Source organism: Chiloscyllium punctatum, chromosome 42 (genome assembly GCF_047496795.1).
Source record: "Chiloscyllium punctatum isolate Juve2018m chromosome 42, sChiPun1.3, whole genome shotgun sequence".
Lineage (NCBI taxonomy): Eukaryota > Metazoa > Chordata > Chondrichthyes > Orectolobiformes > Hemiscylliidae > Chiloscyllium > Chiloscyllium punctatum.
The window spans coordinates 40,784,531-40,809,850 of NC_092780.1; the positions used below are offsets into that span (position 1 = coordinate 40,784,531).

Below are 25,320 nucleotides of genomic sequence, written 5' to 3' on the forward strand. Positions count from 1 at the left end.
TGAGTTCAGTATTGCTGACCCCACAGGAAAATTTCACAGACTTCAAAGTTGAAGAGTTTTGATGGATCAGATTGAAAGGAGTGGAGGGTCAGCGAGGAGTGGACAGAGGTTTCACTTTGTATGTTAGCAGGGAAATGAGACCTTATTTTACACAGCACATTATCAATGCCAGAAGAATGTTTTCTGAAAGGGTGGGAGAAGTCAATTCAATAGTAACTTGTAAAAGGGAATTGAATTGTAAAAGGGAATTGTAAAAGGGAATTGAATAAGTAGTTGAAAAACACTTGAAAGGTTGTGGGGAGTAAGGCAAATTGAATAATTAAAGAATAGGTAGAATGGGCTGAATGGCTGCCTCCATATTTCAATGACTAATGGCAGCAGTATCTGAAGAAACCTTCTCTCACCGTGGTACCCTTCACTTGGAAGAGGCACCAGGGAAGTGCTGTTGGCAAAGATATCCATGTGAAATGTGAATTACTACGTTTTGCATATCTACTGATGAAAGAGATAAAAGTGAAATGGAGAAAATCATGAAAATTGTATGGAATCAATCTTACTTCATGCAATGCTGAAGGCCTATCTAGGGCAAAATGTGAGCAAGAGAACACTTCTTCAGCGGGATTGTGGACATTGTGGCCCATCTCACAGTGTACTCCACCTATCGAACCAACATTCCTAGCTCTCAACCCATCACTAGCAGGGCTAATGAGAAATACACTTGGTTGCCTACGCTAAGGATGGAGGATCCTAAACTCAGATGATCCTTACTTTATCTCTGTCAAAATAGCTGAGCTGAGCAACACAAAAATCCAACCCCACTGTCCAACATCATTACACAGCCTCCACCATACCACCAATAAACACTGGTGACTTCAACAGCCAGCATCACACGTGAGGATTTCTCAACGACACCACTTTGGGAGAACAATTGTCAGACTGGACCCTCTGTGCATGACCTAAAATCTGTGTACAGTGCAAAGCACTCCAGTGGATTCTGTTCAGTGACTATTCACCTGATCTTTGCTTCAGGACCCACAATAGTTGACTGCTGATGTGCTTCCAACAAATGATGACCATCTTCCCCCACTCCCAAGATTGACAAAACTTTCCTGGAACCTGTAGATCATTCATAACCATTTACACTGTTTCAGTTGAAGCCATTCACCTTACTATGAAACTATCAATGCTTCCCCAGCAAATGGAATACCAATTGGGACACCAATGTTCACTTTTCACCAGTTGGGATACTAATGTTGACATTTTGCCTAGCTTCCACGTGCATTCTGATGGGCATAATGTTAAATAGTATTCCTAACAAACGTAGGGAGGGATTGTGGTGTTCAGATTTCAGTTGTGAAGATGTTTACTATGATGTCCTGCTACACTCTACAGCTTGCTAGCATATCCCTCACCGGCAGGCAGTCCAAGAATTGAACTACCCGAAGTTAACCAATCATGTTTCCAGTGTTTGAACTCTCATTCATTGAATTGGAGGGCCCTGTTGAATTGCTAGGTCTATTGGGAATAATCTGTTTTCTGTTGTTAATGCAGTGTGGATGATATATTTCTCTAACATGATTAGCGACTTCCTTTGCCCGTGTCACATGCAGTGAAGGGGTTGTCTGGAAATGATCATGTTGGGAAATAATTCAGTATCAGTGATTCTCCCTGCCAGGGTACTGCAAATACCCTCTCCAGCAATAAAGAAGTCTGGAGATACTAGCTGCTTCATCAATGAACTTCCCTCCATCATAAAGTCAGAAGGATGTTCCAGAACATCCTGGAATTCCCTCCCTACGGCATTGTAGGTAAACCTACAGCACAAGGACTGCAGCAGTTCAAGAAGGTAGCTCAACACCACCTTCTCAAGGGCAACTAGAGACAGGCAATAAATGCTGGTCCAGCCAGCAACACCCACCCTCCACGAGTGAATTTAAAAATACCCTCTCTGGGTATAAAGCAGTCTGGGGTATCCGAATCTGGGTGTGATGTAGGGCAGGGGAATCCCTGGGGGCTAAAACTTTGGTGGAAAGATAACTGCTATTTGCATCATAGTAACATCACTTAAGTTACAAGAGATCATCATACAGGTGTCTAATATTTATAAATTCCTGTTGTCATGGCAAAAACAGGGCAGAAATACACAGCAGGATTGGTGACTCAAATTTGTCACCAATTACAGTGACATATGTCACCTTCAGCTGATGTGATGCCTCCCCCCACCTATCCCCTCAGCAGGAACAACTGAGAGTGTGACTCCACCTTGTCCCAGTTGAGGCTGTGTCCTGCAAGAAGGAGCTGGTAATCAACTGTCAATAAATAGAGAAGATGGGCACCGGGAGATTTGAGACAAGGAAATGGAATCTGCTATCAACAAGAACAGAGTTTGAGTGAATCTGAAAAAAGGAAGGGTTTTAGCTGCAGGAATCGACTGTGGAGGGAAGGAGTGATGAGCTTGCTGTAGGGACAGGGTGGACTGACTGACCTTCAGGCGATTGGTGGAGGTGACTGTGGGTTCAGGGAGTGATGGGAGGTCAGAGTCTGGGGCGGAGTTGGGTGACCATCACTGGATGTGGGCTGGAGTATGCAACAGAGTTGACCTGCTTGCCTTGGACTGACCAACCTTGAAGAAAGACAATGGGGAATGACCAGCTGTTTGAGGGGAGTAACTGGATCAGGGCGAGGGGACTGTGTCAAGGAGGAGTGATTGGCTCTGGTTGGGGGTGTTAGGGAATTAGTGACTTGCACTGGGGACACAGGAGAGAGAGTGACCATCTCAGGAAATAGATGAGGAGTCATAATCAGCTGAGGAAGGGGTTGTTTAGGGAGGGAGTGACCGGTCAGAGGTGTAATGAGTGAGGAATAGGGGGATTACCAGAGTCCGTAATATATTCATGCTCAACTTGAGAATGATTGAATGTCAGGGGGAGAAAGGATTGATTAAGTGTTACTTAACCTTTACAAAACCACACAAAAAAAAATTGCATATGGGTTTTGTGTGTGTGCAGCCAGAATAAAATCCCTTACATGGAACTACTGCCTTAGATGAAACTTAAACTGGAATTCACAGTAAGATTTTACTCTGGGAAAATCATTTAGAGGTTTTTATTAATCAGTGCACTGTTAAATAGTGACAGTCAACTTGATGGTTGTCCTCGGACTAGCTAATGTATCTGTGTTTTCAACAGCACTCAACATCAAATACAACCGCTTTCTCTTTACTCATCTAGGAGGGACGTTGGAATGATGGGCCTTGTAACCTCACGCTGCCTTCCATCTGCAAGAAACCCAGTTGCTCCTCAGAAGAGGAGGAGGAGCTCTTGGAAGACAATCTTGGCTGTGCAAAGGTCAGTAAATCAACATTGTCCTGTCCACCTCACTTGCCTTGCCCTCTCTTCCTTTCTCATTTGAACCTTTTCCTCTAATCCTTTGGAATATCTCATCCCCTCTCCCTTTTCTTCTTTTCTCTCTCCATCTCACCTGCCTCTCTTCCTCCCTCCCTCCCCCCTCCTCCCCTCTATCCCCCCCTCCATTCTCCTCTGATGACCAGTTGATAACCAGTTAACTGACCGTGACCTAGCTGTCCCACTGATCTCGAGTATCAGGAATTATTACAAGCTACAGTACAATGTCAGTCAAAGTACAAACTAATTTGGAGATGCCAGTGTTGGACTGGGTGTACAAAGTTAAAAATCATACAATATCAGGTTATAGACCAACAGGTTTATTTGGAAGCACTAGCTTTTGGAGCGTTGCTCCTTCACCAAGTGGTTGTAGTGTGAACACAACCACTTGATGAAGGAGCAGCGCTCCGAAAGCTAGTGTTTCCAAATAAACTGTTGGTCTATAACCTGGTGTTGTGTAATTTTTAACAAACTACAAACTCTTCCCTTAAGAGTTTGTTCATACACTAATGTCACACAGTCAAGGTCAACTGGTTTGTTATCACCCATTATGTACTGTCTCCAAGTGTTAGAAATACCTTCATTTTAAATTTTTAATGAAGCCTACCAGTGATTTGCCATAAACGGGATAATGGCAAACTGGTGATTATCACCTTATTCACATTGCACTGCATATTCTATTACAATACTCTTGGTTTGTACAGATTTGAAATAAGGCTGCTTACAACATTCTTTTAAAAGCAAATAGCCACTAGATAGGATAACCTAACCATGTGACGAAATATGGTGTGGGTCAAAACAACAACTAGAAGAACCAGATGTGGGATAAAGCAAGACCCGCACCACCTTCTGAAGGGTAACTAGGGACGGATAATAAATACTGGCCAGCCAACGATGCTCATTCCCCATGAGAGAATAAAAAAAGATGATTTTTGGAATTATAACTATTTAACCTGTACCTGTGAAAATTTGTTCTAAATGATTAGTCAGTTCACAAACATCAGAGTTGCGGTCATTAGCATTGGGAAAGAGGATGATGAAACTGGCTCCCTGCACAGAGACTGGCACAGACTGGTGAAGATTTGTAGGAGCTGGCAGGTTTACAGTTTGAGATTTATGATGATGCCAGACTGTCGAATTGCCTTGTTAAATGGTTCCTGATGTTTTATTTTCCATGATGGGTACTCATTTTTACTGTAGCTGGCTTCTCTCCCTTCTGGGAAATATGATATTGAAGGAGTCCATTTGGTTCATCGAATCTATACAAGCTCTCTAGATAGCATGTCAGTCTCATTGTCACACCCTGTCCCTGCAAGTATATTTCCCTCAATTACCCATCCCATTTACTTTTGAAATCCTTGATCCTCTCCATTTCACCTCCCTCATACACGGGGATTTCCAGTTCATTAACAGTCTGGGTAAAAAAAAAAGTCTTCCTCACAGTAGTTCCTGCCCTGACCCACCACCATGCACTACTTGCCATAACTCATCAATCTCTGCCTTCTAGTTCATGTATCATCAGCAAATGAGAGCAATTTTTTCTTGTCTTTATTATCCTGATATAATCTTGTACATCTCTATCAAGTGCACATTTTCTTAATCTCCTTTGCTCCAGGGAGAACACCTTTTCAGAACTGTAGAATCTCTACAGTATGGAATGAGACCATTCAGCCCATCGAGTCCACACCAACACTCTGAAGAGCATCCCACCGAAAGCTAGGTCACTACCATATCCCATAACTCCACATATACCATGGCTATCTACCTAGCCGACACATCCCTGTGCACCATGGACAATTTCAGTTTGGCCAATCCACCTAATCTGCACATCTTTGTACTGTGGGAGGAAACTGAAGCACCTGGAAGAAACCCACAGGGAGCATGTGCAAACTCCACATAGAAAGTCACCCAAGGCTGGAATCGAACTTAGGTCCCTGGCACTGTGATGAAGCAGTGCTAAACACTGAGCCACCTTGCCGCCCTTTTCCAACTTAGTGGCTTGCACAGATTTCCACCCTCTTTCCACTTCCATTACCATAATGTAGACTCATTGCCATTCCCTTTAATGCAATTTGCAATGTCAGAGATTTTAAACAATGTTTATAAATGGGAGTTTGTTCTTGTTTTACTTTAATGATTTCTTCAACAAGCCTGTGAATAGTACTGATCTAGTACTGTGCTCTCAATTCTTTCCCATTGAACATCAAGTGAACTTTCTATTCCTGTTGGAGTAAAACCCCTTGAGGGATTTAGTTGACTGTTTTCAGTCACCATCCTTACACTTGAGAGGACGAGTTCAATTTCCCTGATGTGAAAGGGAGAATGAAGAAATTTCTGCACCCTACAGTGGTCTTTATGAAGACGTTGCTTACCATCTGTCGAGTTAAACTCCATTAATCTAATAGCTGAGCTCATTCTAAACCTCTGACCCTCCTGGCAGCCTGTGTTTCCTTTGTTACTCTAACTACTTCATTCTGTGCCAGAAATGATTTGCTACAGTCAGAAAATTCTCAATTCAACAGTATTTAGACTTAGACTGATTTTTTTTGTTTTTGTTTGATTCCCAAACTCATTTTCTGGAATTAATCTTCTGATTCATTAGAGAATAAACAACCATCTTCGTGCAGGCTCAAGGGAGCTATGGAATGAAGTCCTAGGGACAGTGATACCATGGCAAGGAATTTTTCTAAACATGCAGAATATCAGAATAAAATTTCGGAATAGTATGCAACAGCTACATTGCACCAAACTGCCCCTCCCTCGCTTTCAGAAATGAAAGAAGGAAGATGGTGGAGTAGAAACTTAATGTAGGAGGTCACATGCACAAACGAGGTGGTGTCTGATCAGCCACAGCTAATATTCAGCTCCATTTTCTTCAGTAGATTGGAATACCAAGAGGGTTTCAAAATGAGAAGCTATTGTGTTATGCCCTGTTTAACAATGCCACCGAAAATGAGTTTATATTCCAAGTGCACATTAAATTAGATGGCCCTTCACCCTCTGGCTTCAAGCAGCATTTGTAAATGGAGGTGTGTGGCCTGTCCATCACCCATCTGCCTGTATGCATCCTACCCATCTACACAGCCCCGATTTGGCTACCATCCAATGGCCCCAATGTATCTCCCATTTTACAAGAAGCAATTGGGACTTGGGGTGACCCACTCATCTGTGTGTATTGTTGCCCTTAAAGTGGCCAGTTAATGATTCATGGTATGTTAAATGGCTGTGGGGCGGCAGGAATCAGTGCAGGCATATTTCCTGTGTGCTGAGGGAGCCCCTGGTGTCTGAGGAATCCTGCCTCAGATGTTGAGCATGGAGTCTGTTTTGTGGCTCCCTTGATTTTCTGTCCATTGGAATTAGCAGACGCTTTGCATGAGCTTTGTAAATGTGTATGAGCACCCTCAGATGTTGGGAGTAGGTTTTCTTCATGTCCTCCAGTCTAGTATCAAAGAGCCCCTAAAGGCTTGCTCACATGGGTTTGTTTCACCTGAGGCCATTTGAGATGGAGAAGGGAGTTGGTATAAAACCATCAGACTTTCTGCAACATACGTTCCCTGGATCTGAAGGAGTACAGAGTTCCCTTTTACACATCATCAATTATGACACAAATTTTTTTCATGGCTTTGAAATACTTTCCAGATGCTTGGTATTAATCTCAGACCTAAATCTTCTTGGTAAGTGCATTGACGTTGAAACCCGCCAGAATAGTAAGAATGTTAATTTTTGCATATGACTGATCTGAGTAGTAACAGACATTAACAACAAAGCTGGAGGATTAGGAGGGAAAGTAACTAGTGTGTTCTGGTGTAATGAAGTATGTTTTCAAAACAGTAAAAATGCTGTTGCTCTCCTGTATCTTGAGCTCCCTGTCAGAAATAGGATCCAGGCTTCTTATGTTCAAATGAAATAACTGTTGTTCTTGTTTTAGGCTGTTGTTAGTTACAGTTCTGAGATGATGCAGGTCTGTTTATGGAAGCTACCAAGTCAAGAGCTGGAACTCCATTAATGGCAACACTGCCTTTCACTTGTGATGCAAAGATGTGTAATTTTCAATGTTACTTAGTATGAGTTTGGGTTTCTGCCTTATTTTCTGCGTGTCTGAACTTAATAATTAACTTGTGATTATTTCTCTAACTATGGCAATTTCTTCCATAAAGTTTTGAAGCCTGGCTGTAGAGTGAGTGGTTTTTATGCTTTAATAGGCGCTTGTTTAGTTTAGATTATTTGTGACCCAGTAAGGGCCTTAAAGTTATGCTCAAGAGTTCTGAAATTTACTTTTTTTAAAACTTAGGGGAGACTCCCATAGCCAAAAAAGAGTTTTAATTTCACTTTTGACTTTGTGTGGGGCAGTCCTGTGAAGTTCTTGGAATAGGCTGGCTGTATAAAGCAAGGTAAAAACAATGACTGCAGATGCTGAAAACCAAATACTGGATTAGTGGTGCTGGAAGAGCACAGCAGTTCAGGCAGCATCCAACGAGCAGCGAAATTGACGTTTCTGGCAAAAGCCCTGAAGGGCTTTTGCCCGAAACGTCGATTTCACTGCTCGTTGGATGCTGCCTGAACTGCTGTGCTCTTCCAGCACCACTAATCCAGTATTTGGATGTATAAAGCAGTGCTTCTGAGAAAGGACTAATAGATATTGTAAACTAAATTAGCTTGGAGTGAAGAATTAGTATTAATCTGAGATCAGAAGTGCTGGGATAAAAAACTTCAAAGATGTTACTTAAAGCTGAGTACATTGGAGCTTAGAAGTGAGGTAGCTCCACGAAGAGCCATTAGGTTCCAGCCTAAAATATGAAGTCACAAGTGACCTAAACCTAATGAGCTGTTAGGTACAGGGACTCTGTTCTGAGTGTTATACAAGTGGTGTTTTGGGAACTGTACTAGATGTGTATTATACAAAACCTGTTTTGTGTCATTTCAATGTATTAAGGAATGTTTTGGGATTAATTCTTTTACTGTCTGTTTAAAAATCTTGGAATTTGTATAATTTGGATTATTCTATCTAATCTAATTTTTGTAATAAATTTCATTTGATTGTTAAAGCAAAGTCTGCAGCATATGTGTTTAAGTTTCACTGACAGACTAGTTTGTTACATCAAAACAAATAAAAATAGGATCTATCAAGCCAGATTCCTATCTGGGATTTGAGTTGTCTAGTAATAACTTCAACTGAGATCATGACACACTGCTCTGACTGTTATAGCACTACATCAGCCCATTTGGTTTCTCACTAACAAAGTGTTTCCTCTCACTCAGGGATGGAGGTTGCACGGCTCTTCCTGCTATTTTGTGGGTGAGGAATCAGTGACCTTCGATGAGGCCTTGAAGAAATGCACAGGACAAAGGTCCACCCTTGTGACGATTCTGAACAGGTACGTGAGAATCCTGTCACACAAACTGAGGGCGAACAGCTTGGGCCTTAGTGCTCCGACTGTAGCACCAAACAGATCAGTATTGCCAGGGCCTCTGTGCATCCCTGCTTTTAATCATACCACCACTGGTGCCTTTGCCTTCCTAAGCCCCAAGCTCTGGAATTCCCTCTTAATACACTTCCCTATTTTTCAACCTCACTCACCTCCTTTAAGGCACTCCTTAAAATGTATCTTTTTCTTTATAGATATTTTTATTAGACATTTAACATTTTTACAAGTTTACAAAAATAAACAAAACTCTCAAATACAAACATTGATATACAATTAAATCAAATATACAATAGCCAAAATTTAACAAAAGAACAAAAAAACAAAACTCAACTTTCGACTAATCTAACCTACAACTAACCAGAGTGTATATTTAAGTCTCTTACATGCTCGGAATCTGTTAGCATCAAATGTAATAAAACCCGTATTCGTGCGGGATTCCTCTCCTAAGGGGCCCCGGACCAGCCAGGTTTGTAATCTCAATTAAATAAAAGCCCTTGTTAGGATAGCCGAAATATCTGTATTTATGTAATTCAAGAAGGGCTGCCATATTTTATATCATAATTCGGTCTTTCGGTGCACCATATTTGTAAGGAAGTCAAGGGGAATACATTCCATAATGAATCTGTGCCAATTTGAAAGTCCAGGGGGGCCCTCAGCCACCCAGTTCACCAAAATATTTTTCCTTGCACAGAAAGAGAGAATAGAAAATAGTCTCTTCCCGTACATGTCCAGGGAGGGAAAGTTCGAAAAGCCCAAAAGGAGAGATACAGGGTCCACTTTAATTTCCGTTCCTAAAATTTCTGTCAGGGTACTTGCTACTTTAGTCCAATATCTACGGATCTTATGACAGGTCCATAGGCAATGTACAAGAGTGCCCACCTCTATTTTGCATTTGGGACACATTGGAGATGCTCCTGCCTTAAATTTTGCCAATCGAACCGGTGCTATATTGGCCCTATGAAGTATCTTCAGCTGGATAGCCTGGGTTCTGTTACAGATAGTAATTCTTCTAGTGTTTTCCCAAATATCATTCCACGTTTCTATAGAGATTTCTAGTCCCAAATCCTGATCCCATGTTTTAAGCAGATTGTCCATATCTCCTGATACTTTATCATGTAGTAAATGATAAATAGTGCTGACGGAAGATACCCCCACTGGTCGTAGAACATTACATTCTCTATCTGATTTATAAAGACTATCTAATAACGTAGTCTTCTTCTGTATATAATCTCGAATTTGGAAGTATCGAAAGAGGTCTCCATTAGGTAATCCAAATTGCTGACGCAGCTGTTCAAAAGATATCAGGACCCCATCTTTAAATAGGTCCCCTAGACATGAGATACCCCTGGATCTCCAGAGTTTAAAAGTGGCATCTGTAAATCCCGGTTGGAATCCCCATGCTCCCAGTATCAGTGCATAGGGGGATGTTTAATGTGAATTACCCTCATTTTGCCGCATTATATTCCAAGCCTTAATTGTGTTTAGTATTATAGGGTTTTTACAGTGATCTGTAATGATTTTCCTCTTGTCTGAAAAGAAGAGGTTAATAAGTGGGTATTTTACTTGAGAAGCCTCGATGTCCAACCAGATTGATTGTGGATCAGACAAGACCCAATCAGCTATGTAACTTAATAGGGAACTTAACTGATATTTCCTAAAATCTGGGAAGTCCAGTCCTCCCCTTGTCTGTGGAAGCTGTAGCTTCTTCAGCTTAATGAGGGGCCGTCTATGATTCCAGATAAAGGAACCCAACCAGCCATATAATTTACGTAGAGCCATCCTCAGCAGCATCACTGGAAGCATTCTCATAGGATATAGGAGACGGGGCAGGACATTCATTTTAATTAGTGCTATTCTACCCAGCCAGGAAATTGGAAGGTCTCCCCATCGCTGGAGGTCCTGCCTTATTCTTTCCAGTAAATGCACAAAATTAGCCTTATACAACTGACCAAATACTGGGGTAATAAAAATGCCTAAATATAAGAAACCCTCCAGGGACCAACGAAAGGGAAAAAGGGATCCGTCCACTAAGTGGGGTATCATAGCAAGGCCACCCATTGGCATAGCCTCCGATTTTGGAAAATTAATTTTATAACCTGAGAACGCACTAAATTTATTAATAACTTGGATGCATAAAGGGTAATTTTATGTTTACCTGTACCAATCCTCGGGGCGGTTATATTAGGATCAGCCCGTATAGCTTCTGCTAGTGGTTCAATTATTAGTGTAAATAACAATGGCGAGAGAGGACATCCCTGACGGCAGCCCCTACCCACACTGAAGCTATCCGAACCTAATCCATTGGTAACCACAGCTGCTTTGGGATCACTATACAATGTTGAGACCCATTTGGTAAACACCTGTCCAACGCCAAACCTTTCCAATGTGTAAAACAAATATGACCATTCAACCCTATCAAATGCCTTTTCCGCGTCTAATGAAACTACTACTCCTGGTATCTTTCCCTGATGACAGGCTTGAATCATATACAAAACCCTTCTAATATTATTGGATGATCTACGGCCCTTAATAAACCCCGTCTGACCCTCCTTTATAATATGTGGCAGTACCCTTTCTAGTCTCAGTGCTAATGTTTTAGAAAGGATTTTAAAATCTACATTTAGCAAGGATATTGGTCTATATGACGTACAATCTTCCAGATCTTTCCTTTTTTAAGGATAAGAGAGATATTTGCCTCTTTCAGCGAAGGCGGGAGACAGCCCTGACTATATGCATAGTTATACATGTCAATAAGTGGACCAGCCAATATTTCTGTAAATTCTTTATAGAATTCAGCTTGAAAACCATCTGGGCCCGGTGCCTTACCGCTCTGAAGTTGCCTAATTGCATCAAGTATTTCTTGGACTGTTAGAGGAGCATTTAGGACCGATACCTGTTCCGGAGTTAGGCCCAGAAAGGTCAAGTTTTTAAAAAATGACTGCATCCTCCTCGTCCTATCTTCACAATCCTGCGATTTATATAACTCAGAATAAAGTTCTCTAAAGATCGCATTAATCTTTTTATGATCATGAGTCAAAATTCCCGTACTTTCCTTGATAGACGTAATGGTCTGAGGGGCCTTTCTTTTTCTTTGCAAGAAATGCTAAGTATCTGCCCGGTTTGTCGCCAAATTCATATAACCTTTGTTTTGCAAATAATATTTCCCTCTTAGCAGTTTGAGTAAGCGTAGTGTTTAGAGCTGTCCTAAGAGCCGTAATCCTTTGCAATTTAATAATACGTCTATCAGCGTATGCTGTTTCAGCTGCTTTTAAGCGAGCTTCAAGCAGTTCTCCCTTCAAAATTTTTTCTGGGTCGCTGAGTAGGAGATGATCAAACCTCGCGTGTAAGCTTTGATGGTCTCCCACATCATTGATGGGTTGTTAGCTGTACCTGAATTAATTTCTAAAAAAGTTTTAAATTCGTGAGAGAAGTACCTTACAAATTTACTATCTTTCATTAGGAAGGGGTCCATACGCCAATGCCGAGGGGATGTCCCATTGTTCCTCGCCTTAGTTTCCATATATACAGCAGCGTGGTTGGAAATTGCTATACTACCTATTTTACAGGATGATATGGAATTTTTAAAAATCGAGGGGGCAAAAAACAGATCAATTCTGGTATGGCATTTATGTGGATTGGAATTAAAAGAAAAATCTCTGCCCTGTGGATGAAGACATCTCCATACATCTACTAATCCTAATTCTTTGTTCAGATCCACCAATTGTCTAGATCTGGGAGATACTCGTACAGTACTCTTGGGAATCCTATCTATTTCCGGATCCATAATGCAATTAAAGTCTCCCCATATAATAGTACGACGGGCACCAAAAGCCATCAATTTTGAAAAGGCTTCCGTTATAAATTTAAAGGGGTGTACCGGGGGGCAGTACAAATTTAAAATCCCATATTTCTCTCCATTTATGAAAGCTTTGATCAAAATATATCGTCCAGATTCGTCTTTTATCTGATTTCGGATTTTGAAAGGGAAATTCTTCTGAACAAGAATAACAACTCCCCTGCTTTTTGAGCTAAAAGAAGAAAAAAAGGCCTGATCAAATCCACCCTGTCGTAATTTCAAGTGTTCTTTATTCGACAGGTGTGTCTCCTGTAGGAGAGCTATAACGACTCTTTCCTTCTTAAGATTTGAAAATATTTTCTTCCTTTTGACTGGCGAATTACACCCCTTGCCATTCCAGGTGCACCACTTAACCGACTGATCAACCATAATCATCTGGGCAAATCCGAGACCCCTCGGGAGGGGAAACCCTATCTAGAACATCCCAAGCATAGAGCATATAAAATTTACAAAAATAAAGGCTCTCTGATACACTCACAACAGTATAATAAAAAACTATTTCTAAATTTAAAAAATATAAAACGTACCTAAGTGGAGATTTTCCCCCTTGTTCCCATGGGGTATCACTTCCTCTCCAAAAGTCCATCGTATCCTCTCCCAACCAATGCCCCACCCTTGACCCAGGCGCTCCTCAATAGGATGAGGAGAATTCAGATATAATACAAAGCTAGAGTTAACAGTGAGCACCCTACCCCCGCCCACACCAACACCTGGATATATTTGGTAATGTTAATACCATATATAAATATATAACTATAAAATTACAACCTCAACAAATAATAATTAAATATAATAATACAAAATAACAAGGGAGAAACAACCCCGCTCCTAAAGACAGAGGTAAAATAGAATAAGGTAACCACCTCCCCCCACCAACATTGACCAAATCCCCCAGCTTATTTATATATACACACATACATATATATATATATATATATATATATATACATATATACACATACACACATACCCACAGATATACATAAAATAATAAAAGAAAACAACCCCGGGGTGGAGCGGGGGGGAGAAAATCAAATCCCTCTCCCCACCCCCCATGATAATATTAAACAGTAAGGTAAGAAAAAAGAAGGAAAAAAGGGGGGGATATAAACCAAAGTGGGGGGAAAGGCAAACCAACATCCATTATCTCTTACAGTTTATCTAAGAGAGTCCAAAAATTCCTTAGCCTTTTCTGGTGATCCGAAGTTATATACGGATCCTTCATGGTTAAAGTGTAGCGTCGCTGGGTAGCGTAAGGAGTACTGAATATTTAAGTCACTTAAACGCTTCTTCGCCTCGTCGAATGCCTTCTTCTTTCGGACAAGAGCTGGGGAAAAGTCCTGGAATAACATGATCTTGGATCCTTTATAGATCATAGCTTGGGGGTCTTTTCCAAGATTTCTAGAAGCTTCTAGGAGTATCTGCCTCTCCCTATAGCTCTGCAGCCAGAACAACACCGGGCGAGGCGCTGGTTCGAGCCGGGCCCGCGTATTGCGACCCATTAGGCCCATTCCACCCTTACCTGGCCTGATCCAGCTTCCAGATTTAAAAGCTGTGGCAGCCACTGCTCCAGGAATCCTGTAAGCTGGCCTTCCTCTTCCCATTTGGGAAGGCCCAGCAAACGAATATTTTTTTGACGACCTCGATTATCGAGGTCGTCAATGTAATCCTCTAAGGTCCGGACTCGCTGTTTGAGAGTCCAGACCTGATCCATGGCCGATTGCGCTGTAGTTTCAGAGGTCGCGGCCTTTAACTCTGCCCCTCCGACTCGGCGCTCGATTTCCTGGATGTCTCGGTCGTGCTTCTGCTGCGCGGCCGAGAGTGAGTCCCATCGATTTCGGGACTCCTCGATAAAGGCGTCGATCTTTGCGTCCAGTTTGCAGATCATCTCCACAAGGTTTGTTACTGTAGGTAAGTCCCCCGGGGCGGCTGTGGACGCCTCTGCTGCAGCTGAAGAGGGTGGGGGAGGGGTACCTGCTTGCTGAGAGTTGCGGGCTCCCTTCCCTTTGGTCATTTTTACTAAATATTAGACTATTTAAATGTAATACTAAGCAACTAATTAAATTTAACAGCTTTTATGAATGATTTGGTGAGTGTGGTGGGGGTGGGTGACCCACTTTACCTAAGTCTTGGGAAGAGCACTATAGACTCAGACTTGCTGGGTCGCCGCCATCTTGGATCCCCAAAATGTATCTTTTTGACCAAGCTTTAGATCATCTAACCACAGATCAACCTCATATGGCTCGGTGTCATATTTTATTTAATGATGCCCTTGTGAAGCTTATGGAAAAGGCATTATGTAAGTACAAGTTGTTGTTCACAAATTGCCTATTTACGTCTTCCTCTCTAGTGTGCACCACGTGGAATCAGTCTCTCTCAGGAGCTCTTTCGGTCACGTAGCATGCTGAAGGACTCCTTCCCTACTTCCCGTAGTAGTCCAGTGTATATAATGACTTTATCATAGTACAACACCTTGAACAAAATTTGTCTGGCTTTAACAAAATTTGACATCCTATCACATGAAAGGATCAGACAGATGACAAAATCCTCAGTGATGAAAGTAGCTTTGAAGGAGCATCATAAAAGAAGAGGGAAAGGGAAGGAAGGAGAGATTTGCGAGGGCCTCTATGCATCTCTGCTCTTAATCACACCACCATTAATTTCCCAATAAATACAAATCAACTATGCCTTGAGTATGCTAGTTGCACATTTAAACTACTTTCTGAAATTCCCTATCATAGAGTCATTCAGCATGGAAACAGACCCTTCGGTCCAACTTGTCCACGCTGACCAGGTTTCCCAAACTAAGCTATGCCCTCCATGTTTGGTGAGAGGGGAAAGATTTAAAAGGACTTCAGGGGCCATTTTTCACACAGGATGGTGTGTGTATTGAATGAGCTGTCAAAGGAAGTGGTAGATGCAGGTACAATTATAACATTTAAAACACATTTGGACAGGTACCTGAATAGGAAAGGTTGAGAGGATATGGGCCAAATACTGGCAAATGGGAGTAGTTTCTTATCTTATAACAGTATCTTATAAAACTTACCTCTATTGGCCTTTCCTGACCGTTTACACATGAACCCTGCTCTGGCTGTTAAGCTTGAGAGTGTGAGGTATCATGAGTGCTGCAATTAAAATGCACACGCAACTCCGTGTGCAAGTTCAGACTGTAATGTTCCAATGTGAGGTAAAAACTCTCCCTGTGCCTGTTCTCAGGAAATGTAAAGTGGTGAAGAGGGAGCAGAGACTAATTGAGAACTTTGTGGGATCCCACAGCCCATCAGTGCCAGTTTATCTCCCCCCTCAACTACCCACCACCACCACCACCACGACCCCGAATCACCACCAAGTACTCTGTGGCTTGCAGAGGGATTGGTTTATCCAGAGATCTCCCTTTTGGCTATGGATATTCCAGCTGGAGAGGGTGTTCCTCAATTGATGTGAGTTTGCTTTATAGTCATATAGTGAAATTGGGTAGTTATTCAGAGACAAGTAACCAAGGGACATTATCCGGGGTACATGAATAATTGGGATAATTGGCCAGGCATGAGGTGTTGCAATTTCTACCTATGTCATAATTTGGAATACCCACATCTGGAACTCTGACTTTACCATTCATTGAAAGATTGTTGATGAATATCCCATTAATCTAATCTGTTCTTTAGAAGCTATGTTTTACTGTTTTGAAGCTGCTGTCGTTTATGACTCTGGTCTCTGTGCTTTCTGTTAGATTCGAGCAGTCATTCATCATCAGCCTTATCCTTGGTCGCTCCGGCAACTTCTGGACAGCTCTACAAGACGCCAACCACCCGGGGGTCTTCCAATGGATGGGTGGTGATGCCGTCTCCTTCACTAACTGGAATCTAAACCAACCAGGTAATCATGTGACTCCCTTGGACTTTGCCAGTCAAGTGGAAGATTTTAGCAAGCATCACTTGGGAGTAGCATAAGATTTCAACTCAGCAGCTTTGGGGAAACAGTTGGAGAACATGACCATCTAGCTATATACATGCAACCCCTCTATCCCCCTCACTAGCCTTAGGAAGCAACACAAGCTTTTAGGAGGGTGAATGTTCTCTGGATATGAATGTAGATTGAGAATGTGCATTTGTACAAAGTCAAATTGCATTGTCTCAGAAATGACCTTAAAGGGCTGAATGGCTGCCACTTGCTCCTAACTCCTGTGTTCCCATACACATCATACTCCTGGGCAGTGGCCTAAAAAAATGCTCAACCCTGATTCCAGATTCATGAGATCTCTTTGCATCAGGTTAAGCAGAAGGTTTTACCAGGGTGTCTCTCGGACATTAACCTCCTGCTGATTACTGAGTACCGTTCCCCTCCCCACCAACCCTCAATTGATGAGTCAGTTCTGCTCCATGTTGAACACCCCTTAGAAGTACTAACAGTGACAAGGACATGTTATGTCCTCTCAGTAGAGGCGTCACTGCCTGTTACCAAGCTGGCCAAGTAATAAAGTACGTAGCTGCCAGACTGGGTCTGCCAATTTAACAAATTATATGAGGCCCTTTTAGGAAAACTGACTATAACATGATTGAATTCTTAATTAGAACATAGAACATAGAAAAATACAGCGCAGTACAGGCCCTTTGGCCCTCGATGTTGCGCCGATCCAAGCCCACCTAACCTACACTAGCCCACTATCCTCCATATGCCTATCCAATGCACGTTTAAATGCCCATAAAGAGGGAGAGTCCACCACTGCTACTTGCAGGGCATTCCATGAACTCACGACTCGCTGAGTAAAGAATCTACCCCTAACATCTGTCCTGTACCTACCACCCCTTAATTTAAAGCTATGCCCCCTCGTAATAGCTGACTCCCTATGTGGAAGAAGGTTCTCATGGTCAACCCTATCTAAACCCCTAATCATCTTGTACTCCTAAACCTTCTTTTCTCCAATGAAAACAGCCCCAAGTGCCTCAGCCTTTCCTCATACGATCTTCCTACCATACCAGGCAACATCCTGGTAAACCTCCTCTGCACCCGTTCCAGTGCCTCCACATCCTTCCTATAGTATGGCGACCAAAACTGCAAACAATACTCCAGATGCGGCCGCACCAGAGTCTTATACAACTGCAACATGACCTCAGGACTCCGGAACTCAATTCCTCTACCAATAAAAGCCAGTACGCCATATGCCTTCTTCACCGCACTATTTACCTGGGTGGCAACTTTCAGAGATCTGTGTACATGGACACCAAGATCCCTCTGCTCATCCACACTACCAAGTATCCGACCATTAGCCCAGTACCCCATCTTTTTGTTACTCTTACCAAAGTGAATCACCTCACACTTACCTACATTGAACTCCATTTGCCACCTTTCTGCCCAGCTCTGCAGCTTATCTATATCCCGCTGTAACCTGACACATCCTTCCTCACTGTCAACAACTCCACCGACTTTCGTATCATCCACAAACTTGCTCACCCAACCTTCTAGCCCCTCCTCCAGGTCATTTATAAAAATGACAAACAGCAATGGTCCCAAAACAGATCCTTGCAGAACACCACTAGTAACTGCACTCCAAGATGAACCTTTACCATCAACTACTACCCTCTGTCTTCTTCCAGCCAGCCAATTCCTAATCCAAACCTCCAACTCACCCTCAATGCCATACCTCCGTATTTTTTGCAGTAGCCTACCATGGGGCACCTTATCAAACGCATTACTAAAATCCATATACACCACATCTACCGCTTTCCCCTCGTCTACCTCCTTAGTCACCTTCTCAAAGAATTCAATAAGGTTTGTGAGGCACAACCTGCCCTTCACAAAACCATGCTGACTATCCTTGATCACATTATTCCTATCCAGATGTTCATAAATCCTATCCCTTACAATTCTCTCTAAGACTTTGCCCACAACAGAAGTGAGACTCACTGGCCTATAGTTACTAGAGTTATCCCTACTCCCCTTCTTGAACAAGGGAACCACATTTGCTATCCTCCAGTCTTCTGGCACTATTCCTGTAGATAACGAGGACATAAAAATCAAGGCCAATGGCTCTGCAATCTCCTCCCTTGCTTCCCAGAGAATCCTAGGATAAATGCCATCAGGCCCAGGGGACTTATCTATTTTCACCCTTTCCAGAATTTCCAACACCTCTTCCCTACATACCTCAAAGTCATCCATTCTAATTAATTGTGACTCAATATTCACATCGGCAACAATGTCCTATTCCTGAGTGAATACTGACGAAAAGTATTCATTCAGTGTCTCCTCAATCTCTTCAGCCTCCACACGCAACTTCCCACTACTATCCTTGACTGGACCTATTCCTACCCTAGTCATTCTTTTATTCCTGACATACCTATAGAAAGCCTTTGGGTTTTCCCTAATCCTACCAACTAAAGACTTTTCATGTCCCCTCCTTGCTGCTCTTAGCTCTCTCTTCAGATCCTTTCTGGCTACCTTATAACTCTCAATCGCCCCAAGTGAACCTTCACGCCTCATCTTTACATAGGTCGCCCTCTTCCCTTTAACAAGGGATTCCAATTCCTTATTAAACCACGGCTCCCTCACACGACCCTTTCCTCCCTGCCTGACAGGTACATACTTATCAAGGACACTCAATAGTTGCTCCTTGAACAAGCTCCACATATCAATTACTTGAAGCCTACTTTTCCAATCCACGCATCCTAAGTCATGCCTCATCGCATCATAATTTCCCTGCCACCAGCTATAACTCTTGCCCTGCAGTGCACACTTATCCCTCTCCATCACTAGAGTAAAAGTCACCGAATTGTAGTCACTGTCCCCAAAGTGCTCACCTACCTCCAATTCTAACACCTGGCCTGGTTCGTTACCCAGAACCAAATCCAGTATGTCCTCACCTCTTGTTGGCCTGTTTACATATTTTGTCAGGAAACCCTCCTGCACACATTGGACAAACACCAACCTATCTAACAAACTCGAGCTATAGCTTTCCCAGTCAATATCTGGAAAGTCAAAGTCCCCCATAACAACCACCTTATTACTTTCACTCTTCTCCTGAATAATCCTCGCAATCCTTTCTTCTACATCTCTAGGACTATTAGGAGGCCTGTAGGAAACTCCTAACAGGGTGACCTCACCTTTCCTATTTCTAACCTCAGCCCAAACTACCTCAAATGGCGAGTTTTCATCCATCGTCCTTTCCACCGCTGTGATACTATCTTTGACAAGCAATGCCACACCTCCCCCTCTTTTACCCCCACCTCTGACCCTACTAAAACATTTAAACCCTGGAACCTACAACAGCCAATCCTGTCCCTGTTCTACCCATATCTCCATAATAGCCACAACATCGAAATCCCAGGTACCAACCCACGCTGCAAGTTCACCTACCTTATTTCGTATACCCCTTGCATTGAAGTATACACACTTCAAGCCACTTTCCTGTTTACAGGCACCCTCCTTAGAGATTGATGCCATGTTCCTAACCTCCCTATACTCCAGGTCCTGCACCCTAAAGCTACAGTCTAGGTTCCCATGCCCCTGCAGAGTTAGTTTAAACACCCCAAAGAGCACTAGCAAACGTCCCCCCAAGCATATTGGTGCCCCTCAGGTTCAGGTGTAGACCATCCTGTTTATAGAGGTCCCACCTTCCCCAGAAAGAACCCCAGTTATCCAGATACTGGAATCCCTCCCTCCTGCACCATCCCTGTAGCCACGCATTTAACTGTTCTCTCTCCCTATTCCTCGACTCTCTATCACGTGGTATGGGTAACAGACCAGAGACAACAACTCTGTTTGTTCTAACTCTGAGCTTCCAACCTAGCTCCCTGAAAGCCTGCCTAACATCCTCAGCCCTCTTCCTACCTATGTCGTTGGTGCCAATGTGGATCACGACTTCGGGCTGCTCCCCCTCCCCCTTAAGGACCCGGAAAACACGATCAGAGACGTCATGTACCCTTGCACCTGGGAGGCAACATACCAAACATGAGTCTCTCTCGCCCCCACAAAACCGCCTATCTGTGCCCCGAACTATCGAGTCCCCAATAACTATTGCTCTGCTCTTCTCCACCCTTCCCTTCTGAGCAACGGGGACAGGCTCCGTGCCAGAGACCTGAACCTCGTTGCTTACCCCTGGTAAGTCATCCCCCCCACAAGTATCCAAAACAGTATACTTGTTTTTGAGGGGGACAGCCGCAAGTGAAGTTTTAGAATAGAAAGTGAAGTGGTCCAATCCTAAGCTCGGGCAAAGCTAAACAAAGGAAACTATAAATGTATGAAACATGATTTGCCTGCAATATAAGAGATAACTTAATTAAAAGGCATTCTTTCGGGAACAAATACATGTACTTAAACAACCTTTCTGGTACAAAAATACAACAGGACAACCATGACTAATGAAAGAGGTTAAGGATAGTATAAGATCCGAAGTGGAGTCCTATAAAATTGAAAGGAAAAATAGCAAGTCTGACCATTGAGAGCAATTAAGAAGTCAGCAAAGACCAAGACTTGGATTAAGAAGGGAAAAATAGAATATGAGTAAAGTTGTAAAGAACATAAAAGCAGACTATAAGACCTTCTAGAAGTACGTAAAAAGAGAAAGATCAATGAAGACAAATGTAGCTCCCTCACAGGAAGGGAAATGTAGTACTGTAATTAGAATTTTGGGAGTTAAGTAGAAAATTAACAAGCAGAACCTATGAAGTCGTAATTTCCAGATTACTTCCAGTGCCACATGCAAGTGAGTCCAGAATGAGGAAGTTAAACAGATAAATGCATGGCTGAAAATATGGTGCATGAGAGTGTGATTTAGATTCCCGGGACACGGCATCTGACTTTAGAGAAAATGGCACCTATGTAAGCTGTGCCACCTATGGGAGGCACAGTGGTTAGCACTGCTGCCTCACAGCGCCAGAGACCCGGGTTCAATTCCCGCCTCAGGCGACTGAATGTGTGGAGTTTGCACATTCTCCCCGTGTCTGCATGGGTTTCCTCTGGGTGCTCTGGTTTCCTCCCCCATTCCAAAAATGTGCAGGTTAGGTGAATTGGCTGTGCTAAATTGCCCATAGTGTTAGGTGCAGGGGTAAAGGTCAGGGTATGATTGGGTTGCGCTTCGGCGGGTCGGTGTTGTCTTGTTGGGCTGAAGGGCCTGTTTCCACACTGTAAGTAATCTAATCTAATCTAATCTAATTGCATTTGAACAAAGTCAGATTTCCTTATGGGCTGGTGCTATTGGGGAGGGTTTAAACTAAGGGTGTGGGAGCCAAGGGATAATGCTAGGGGGTAATACCAAAGAGCACAAAATGCTAGAAGAGGATATAGCTCTAAAATAGAGAATAATAAATTAGTAGGTAGAGTCAGAGTAAAGGAGAAAATAACAAATTCTAAATCAGGTTTACAGGGTGTGTGTAATGCACTGTGTATAGTTAATACGACTGGGGTTACATGTGTAGACTGCCATGTAGAATTAAGTTGTTGAGGCAATAACAGAGACTTGTCTGAAGGTAGTTCAAGTCTGGATGTTAAATGTTCTTGGTTGCAAGGTGTTCAGAAAAAATAGAAAAGACTAAAAAGGAGTTGCATTTTTGGTTAAAGAGAGCATTGCAGAAGAAAGAGGATTCAAGAATAGAATCAATTTGGTTAGCTGTAACAAACTAGAAGGGTGCAGTTACATTAGTTGGTGTAATTTGTAGACCACTAACAAGTGGGAAGGATGTAGAACAAATCTGCAAGGAAATTACAGAGAGATATACATATCATAGAATAATTATAGCAGTGAATTTTAATTGCCAAACTAGATACCAGGATAATAGTAGCGTGAGGGGCAGGTGTTCATCAGTGTGTTTGGGAGAATTTCCTCCAGCAGTATATGTGAAGTATAACAAGAAGGAAGTCACTGCTGGACCTGGTTCTTGGGAATGAGGTGAGCCAAGTAAGTCACATGACAATGGGGTAATATTTAGAGCCTGGTAATCATGATAATCATGAGGTTTACGATGATAATGAAAAATGACATTAGTCAATCCAGCATAAGAATAATCACCTGCCAGAGAGCCAACTTCAATGAGGCAAGAAGAGAGCTGGGCAAGACAGACTAAAACAGAAGGTTGACCATAGCTGAACTAAAGGAGAAAGTGAGGACTGCAGATGCTGGGGATCAGAGTCGAGAGTGTGATGCTGGGAAAGCACAGCAGGTCAGGCAGTATCCGAGGAGCAGGAGAATCAATGTTTCGGGCATAAACCCTTCATCAGGAATGAGGTTTGTGGGCCGGGGCTGAGAGATAAATGGGAGGAGGGTGGGATGGGTAGCTGAGAAAGTGATATGTGGATGAAGGTGAGGGAGAAGGTGATAGGTCAGAGCATGGATTGATGGACAGGTCTGGAGGGCAGTGCCAAGTTGGAGGCTTGGGACTGGGATAATGTGGGGGGGGGGGAATGAGGAAGCTGTTGAAATCCACATTTATCCCATGTGGTTGCAGGGTCCCAAAGATGGAATATGAGGCTTTCTCCCTCCAGGCATCAGGTGGTAACGATTTGGCGGTGGAGGAGGCCCAGGACCTGCAAGTCTTTGACGGAGTGGGAAGGGGAGTTGAAGTGTTCAGCCACGGGATGGTGGGATAGTGGTCTTTGGGACACTCCTACTCTGTCAAGGACATGCAGGTTCTGGACCTCCTCCACTGCCAAACCGTTACTACCCTACACCTGGAGGAGGAATGCCTCATATTCCACCTTGGGACTTGCAACCACACAAGATAAATGTGGATTTCAACAGCTTCCTTATTCCCCCTCCCCCCTCATTATCCCAGTCCCAAGCCTCCAACTTAACACACCACCCTCCGGACCTGTCCATCACTCTCCCCTCTGCCCTATCACCTTCATCTGCCTGTCGCTTTCTCTACTACTGCCCCCCCCCCCCCATTTATCTCTCAGCCCCGACCCACAAGCCTCATTCTTGATGAAGGGCTTATGCCTGAAATATCGATTCTCTTGTTCCTCAGATGCTGCCTGACCTGCTGTGCTTTCCCAGCAACATACTGTCTTAGCTGAACAATAGGCTACCTTCAAAGAGGAGATGGTTTAGAGACAATCAGTATATTCCCTCAAAAGGGAAAGGTAGGACAAGCAACCAAACTCTCCCTGGAGGTAGAAATCAAGTTAAAGAATAAAAATGTGCTGGTGACAGGTATCAAGTAGAAAATTGAAGAGGTAACGGAGAGGTGATGAGGCAAGGCCATTGGCAAGGCCATCTAAAAGGCATTCGATATTGTGCTACATAACATGTTTGTGATGCAAGTTTTTGGTCGTGGGGTAAAGCGACAACAGAAACATGGCAAAAACTGACTGAAAGATAGTTCACAGAGTGATGAGGGTAATGAATATTTTTTAGCTGAAAAGTTTGTAGTGGAGTTCCCCCGGCATTGGTATTGAGACCCTTGCTTTCCCGACATAGACAAACGAACTAGACAAGGGTCAGGTTTCAAGGTTTGTGGATGACACAAAGCTCGGGAAAATTGCAAACTGAGAAAGACAGTGTAAAACTTCAAAAGAACATTACATTGGTGTAGTAGATAGACTGATGGCAAAAGTAGATCAATAGGGAGGAATGTGAAGTGGTACAAGTGGAGGGGCAATATCATATAGAGCGTTTTATTCTGGGCCAGAGTGTTAACATTCATAAGTTATCAAAGATTGCAGGACAGATAAGAGAGCTCATAAAACTCACAGTATTAAAATCTACCAGACTTGAAACATTAGCTCTTGTTTCTCTCTCCATAGCTGTTGCTAGGCCCACTGAGTTTCTTGGTTTGTTTCAGTTTTCTGGATTCCAGTTTTGAGGCATTGTGTACAAGAGCAGAGAGGATACAATATGTACGGTACTGGAAGCCACCCGCTAAGGTTGTGAAAGCATTCAAGACAGTGCAGAAGCGGTTTACATGAATGGATCCAGGTGTGAGACACCTTAATTATGAGGAAAAATTGGAAATGTTGGGACTGGTTTCCTTGAAGAGGAGAAGGCTGAGGGGCTTGGATAGAGTAAATAAGAGAAATTGTTTCCGCGTGCAAAAGGACCGAGAACCAGAGGCCATTGTTTTAAAGTATTTTATCAAAGAAAAAGCAAATGCAAGGTGAAAAAAACCTCTTTCACACAAAGAGTGAAAGCACTGCGTGGAAGTGTGGTGGAGTCAGGTTCAGTCAAGGTAGTTAAGAGGGCATTGATTGGTTATTTAAATAGAAACAATGTGCAGGATTATGGGGTAAAGGCTGGACGTAGGCACTAAGTTAAAATGCTCAGAGAGTTGGGGCAGACATAGTGGGCCAAATGACACCATACAAATTCAGTAACATTCTGAAATAGGACAATTAGTAATGCAGAACAAGGAAATTGCAGAGCACTTTAAACATTACTCCAGTTCTGTGTTCACAGAAGACAGAAATAGGTAAAGTGTGTCTATTTTGATGCAGGAATAAGAGTGATGAACTTAAGAGCATGGATCGGTACTTGGAGCTACAATGTTGTGGCTAATATGGAGACTTGGATATCAATGGTTGCTGGATGTTCTGGGGTTTAAATGTTTCAAAAGGAATAGGGAGGGAGGTAAAAGAGATGGGGGATTGGCATTGCTAATTGGGGATAGTATAACAGTCGCAAAAAGGGATGTCGCTGAGGAGGGTT

At 42.8% G+C, this 25,320-nt stretch overlaps 1 protein-coding gene across 1 annotated transcript in view; it reads left to right on the forward strand.

Moving 5' to 3' along the window:
• Positions 1–25,320, forward strand: part of mrc2 (mannose receptor, C-type 2) — a 299,439-nt gene that overhangs the window by 158,403 nt on the left and 115,716 nt on the right. Inside the window, exons 9-11 of the mRNA XM_072561856.1 lie at positions 3,231–3,347; positions 8,664–8,779; positions 16,420–16,565. Coding sequence (XP_072417957.1) covers positions 3,231–3,347; positions 8,664–8,779; positions 16,420–16,565 — 379 coding nt within the window. The remainder of the gene's footprint in view (positions 1–3,230; positions 3,348–8,663; positions 8,780–16,419; positions 16,566–25,320) is intronic.